Source organism: Oncorhynchus tshawytscha, linkage group LG12 (genome assembly GCF_018296145.1).
Source record: "Oncorhynchus tshawytscha isolate Ot180627B linkage group LG12, Otsh_v2.0, whole genome shotgun sequence".
NCBI lineage: Eukaryota > Metazoa > Chordata > Actinopteri > Salmoniformes > Salmonidae > Oncorhynchus > Oncorhynchus tshawytscha.
Genome location: NC_056440.1, coordinates 7,613,506 through 7,618,505, shown reverse-complemented (window position 1 = coordinate 7,618,505; position 5,000 = coordinate 7,613,506). Strand labels below are relative to the sequence as shown.

The 5,000-nt window shown below is 47.4% G+C and overlaps 1 protein-coding gene across 1 annotated transcript in view; it reads left to right on the top strand.

Annotated features, from left to right (window-relative positions):
* The window catches only part of LOC112240057 (extracellular matrix organizing protein FRAS1), a 338,168-nt gene that overhangs the window by 303,413 nt on the left and 29,755 nt on the right, over nucleotides 1-5,000 (top strand). The window contains 2 exon segments of the mRNA XM_042331265.1: nucleotides 699-849; nucleotides 3,523-3,682. Of these exon segments, the coding sequence (XP_042187199.1) occupies nucleotides 699-849; nucleotides 3,523-3,682 (311 nt within the window).

Here is a 5,000-nt window from a genome sequence, read left to right as displayed (position 1 = left end):
GCTCCTGGATGTCAGGAAGCTTGGCCCCCAGTGATGTGCTGGGCTTTACGCACTACCCTCTGTGCGCCTTCCGGTCAGATTCCGAGCGGTTACCATGGTGCAGCTGTAGAACTTTTTGAAACTTCACGCACAATAAAACTTTTATATGACTTAAAAAATATATACATTTTATCGACACGAGTGGGACAAAAAGTGCTCGTGCATTGATAAGCTCACCAAAGATGGAATTAATGATAAGTGATAAAATAAAGACTGCACTTCTAAAAACCTATTTGCATGATTACTGTTCTTTCATTTTGATTTCGGCACAATTGAAAATGCGGCACTGATTCGCCCATGGATTGACGTTTCAGCGTTGTCGCAACGAAGACATGTGCAAAGTGCACACCCAATTACAAGCCTGCTAGGCTGCTAGAGTTAGCAGCAGGCAGATGAGCAATATCCACCATCGTAGTATGGATGAAGACTGAGCTGGAATGTGAAGCTAACTGAAGCTGGCTAACTGAAACTGGCTAGCTTTAGAAAACCTTAAGTAGATTGTAGTATACCCCTACTGGACAATACATTTGATTGATTGACAGACTGATTTTTATTTCTATACTATAACTGATTGATTGACTGACTGATTTTTATTTCTACACTGTAACTTATTGATTGATTGATTGACTGACTGACTGATTGATTGATTGATGTTGCAGGCCACCAACCTGATCAGTAAGAAGGAGCTGTTGACCATGGACCCAGACACCGATGACGGTCAGCTGGTCTATGAGGTCACAGCAGAGCCTAAACACGGCTTCCTGGAGAGCAAACTAAAACCTGGGGCTCCTATCACCTCCTTCACACAAGGTATGGTGTGTGTTTGTATGTGTGTATGTGGGGTGGGGGTGTTTGTCTGTGTGTGTGCGACAGGGCGGCGGGGGGGGTGTTTGTCTGTGTGTGTGCGGCAGGGGGTGGGGGTGTTTGTCTGTGTGTGCGGCAGGGGGTGGGGGTGTTTGTCTGTGTGTGTGCGGCAGGGGGTGGGGGGTGTTTGTCTGTGTGTGTGCGGCAGGGGGTGGGGGTGTTTGTCTGTGTGTGTGCGACAGGGCGGGGGGGGGGGGGGTGTTTGTCTGTGTGTGGTGGGGGTGTTTGTCTGTGTGTGTGCGGCAGGGGGTGGGGGTGTTTGTCTGTGTGTGTGCGGCAGGGGGTGGGGGTGTTTGTCTGTGTGTGTGCGACAGGGCGGCGGGGGGGGTTTGTCTGTGTGTGTGCGACAGGGCGTCTGTGTGTGTGCGAGCGGCAGGACAGTGCACAAAACTTTCATTGGGCAGGAGCTCAAACTGGAAAAAGCCCCCCTTAAAAAAACGAACGACTCATCATTTATATCTCGAAAGTCATAACATAACAACTGTCTCTGTAGCAACACACTTTCATTGTTTTTGGCATTGGCCTATTTATTTCTGCGACACACTCGGCACAAACTGTGAGCCACCTAGTTACACTGCCTCCTAAAGACGTGATCGACATCAGGAACAGAAGGTGGGCTGTCAGCTGATCGTTGATGGTTAATGTACATCTGCTAGTTAGCTAGTTATCTACTGATTGTGATTTATCTTTAATGCTCTTAAAATAATAACTTTAGATAATATTCATATTTTTCTAACTCAAGATATATGGCTGGGTGGCTTGTGTGAATATTTTAGTATATGGAGGTTACTTAGAGTTTAGACTAACTGTGTTGCTGCTGCAGACTGAGGAAGGGATGGAGTTGGGTCTGAGCGAGAGTTGTTGAAGTAGCAGCTCTTCTCTGTTTTTCTGCCTCTCTCTGCTGCCAGACCGAATCAAGAGATATATTAATCACATGTTATGCTGCTGTGGCAAAACGGTTGATGTTTAAACTAGGTAGCTAGCTACCATAAAACATCAATTAAACACATAGTCTCAAATACCCACTTGTCCCTTTTAATAGCCAGGCAAGGGCATACATTTCAGCAAATAAACACCTGTTTCAAATAAATGCCACGTTTAAATTAATTGTTTACGAGTTTTAATGTTTGATTTCACATTAAATAATTCAGTAATGACTCTGAAAAATGATTGCAATCATCTGTTTTTATCGGCAGTAAGAAACTGCTAGCCGCTTCCTGGGTGGCGCAGTGGTTAGAGACTCTGCTGAAATGTATTAAAATGCTGGAGCGCCATCTGTGCTACCAGAGACCCATTTATGTGTTGTTGTGAGTTGTATTTCTTCCCTGATAGGTAGTAGTCTCGGAAATCCCAGACTTTAAGCAGCAGCAATAGGTTTGGGGAGGATGTCAGATTCTCTTGGACATTTTGGGGGGGGGTCCTCTTCAGACAGAAAACTCTCCCAACAAATCATGAGTTTCGGTAGGCGGACCAAGCCGGAACGGCGCGAATTGAAACCAAAGTTTGCAGGAAAACCCTTTGCCGTGGTTTTAGTAATAGATGATTCAAACTAGCAAAATAACCTCTGCGTTCTCCATCTCGCTAGCTAGCTACTAGCGTGTGTCTGGCGGGGATGTTTGCACTAGGGCAGCAAGTGGACAAGGCGGTGACGGTGTTCCCTGTTCCAACTCTCTGTCCCAGCTGGACGTGTATGCTGTGGAACAGTGGTACATTGTGGGAGGCAACCCATCTGTCTAGAAAGACTAGATAGGCCGAGCATCACTTTCACTATCTATCTGAAAATTCGCCATTTCCTAGCAACGTTTACCTGCTAGATTCAGAAGCTTGAAAACCCCATTAGAGAAAAAAGCTTGAAAAAAATGTATTAAACTGAACATGACTTATATGATATTTTTAAAATATTAATAATATTTTTTGTGTCGAATATAAGAGTTTCAGTATAGTTTTAGTTTTTAATTACTGACCACAACCACATAACTACTGACCACAACCACACAATTATTGACCACAACCACACAACTATTGACCACAGCCTGTTTCAGTTTTAGTTTACTATAATAAACTTGACCATCACCTAAAAGGGCACTTGGTGAGTGGGAGGGCAAAGGGGCATGTGCTTGGCACAGGTTGACTCCTATCTGTGTGTAACAGCATAACTTTAGACCGTTCCCTCGCCCCCATACCCGGGCGCGAACCAGGGACCCTCTGTACACATCAACAACAGTCACCCACCAAGCATCGTTACCCATCGCTCCACAAAAGCCACGGCCCTTGCAGAGCAAGGGGAACCACTACTTCAAGGTCTCAGAGCAAGTGACGTCACCGATTGAACCACCGCTAACTAGCGCCGTTTCAACGAACCACCGCTAACTAAGCTAGCCGTTTCACATCCATTACACCAGAACCACCGCTAACTAAGCTAGCCGTTTCACATCCGTTACATGTGCACGTGCCTGGTGTGCAAGCATCTACTCACCAGAGTGACCAAACTAAACATTCTATCTGATTATTTTCTTCTTCTTCAGTGATTTCTGTCTTAAAATGTGTCCCTTTTAATTGGAAGTGATATTGTTCTAACGTCATCCTAACATTGTGCTAACGTCGTCCCCTGCCCTCCAGCTGACGTTAACCTGGGCTTGATCCGCTACGTGCTCCACGAGGAGAGCGTGACAGAGACCGTGGACAACTTTAAGTTCCTGGTGAAAGACAGCAAGCCCAACGTTGTCTCTGATAACCTGTTCCATATCCAGTGGTCCCTCGTCAGCTTCCAGCACAGGAGGTGAGAAAAAAACAAGGCTGTTCTTCACAGTACATCTTTTCTGTCACAAGTATTGGCCCAGAGATTTTCTTGACCATGTGACTGGAATGGGAAGAAACTTCAGACTCTTCCTGAGCTAATTCAAAACTTGTGTATGTTTAAGACATCCATTCATCTTATGGCGGCAGTGTAGCCTAGTGGTTAGAGTGTAGGGGCGGCAGGTAGCCTAGTGGTTAGAGTGTAGGGGCGGCAGGTAGCCTAGTGGTTAGAGTGTAGGGGCGGCAGGTAGCCTAGTGGTTAGAGTGTAGGGGCGGCAGGGTAGCCTAGTGGTTAGAGTGTAGGGGCGGCAGGTAGCCTAGTGGTTAGAGTGTAGGGGCGGCAGGGTAGCCTAGTGGTTAGAGTGTAGGGCGGCAGCGTAGCCTAGTGGTTAGAGTGTAGAGGCGGCAGGGTAGCCTAGTGGTTAGAGTGTAGAGGCGGCAGGGTAGCCTAGTGGTTAGAGTGTAGAGGCGGCAGGGTAGCCTAGTGGTTAGAGTGTAGAGGTGGCAGCGTAGCCTAGTGGTTAGAGTGTAGGGGCGGCAGGGTAGCCTAGTGGTTAGAGTGTAGGGCGGCAGCGTAGCCTAGTGGTTAGAGTGCGGCAGGGTAGCCTAGTGGTTAGAGTGTAGAGGCGGCAGGCGGCAGGGTAGCCTAGTGGCTAGAGTGTAGAGGCGGCAGGGTAGCCTAGTGGTTAGAGTGTAGAGGCGGCAGGGTAGCCTAGTGGTTAGAGTGTAGAGGCGGCAGGGTAGCCTAGTGGTTAGAGTGTAGAGGTGGCAGGGTAGCCTAGTGGTTAGAGTGTAGAGGCGGCAGCGTAGCCTAGTGGTTAGAGTGTAGAGGCGGCAGGGTAGCCTAGTGGTTAGAGTGTAGAGGCGGCAGGGTAGCCTAGTGGTTAGAGTGTAGTGGCGGCAGGTAGCCTAGTGGTTAGAGCGTTGGACTAGTAACCAAATCAAAATCAAATAAAATGTATTTATATAGCCCTTCGTACATCAGCTGATATCTCAAAGTGCTGTACAGAAACCCAGCCTAAAACCCCAAACAGCAAGCAATGCAGGTGTAGAAGCACGGTGGCTAGGAAAAACTCCCTAGAAAGGCCAAAACCTAGGAAGAAACCTAGAGAGGAACCAGGCTATGTGGGGTGGCCAGTCCTCTTCTGGCTGTGCCGGGTGGAGATTATAACAGAACATGGCCAAGATGTTCAAATGTTCATAAATGACCAGCATGGTCGTATAATAATAAGGCAGAACAGTTTAAACTGGAGCAGCATCACGGTCAGGTGGACTGGGGACAGCAAGGAGTCATCATGTCA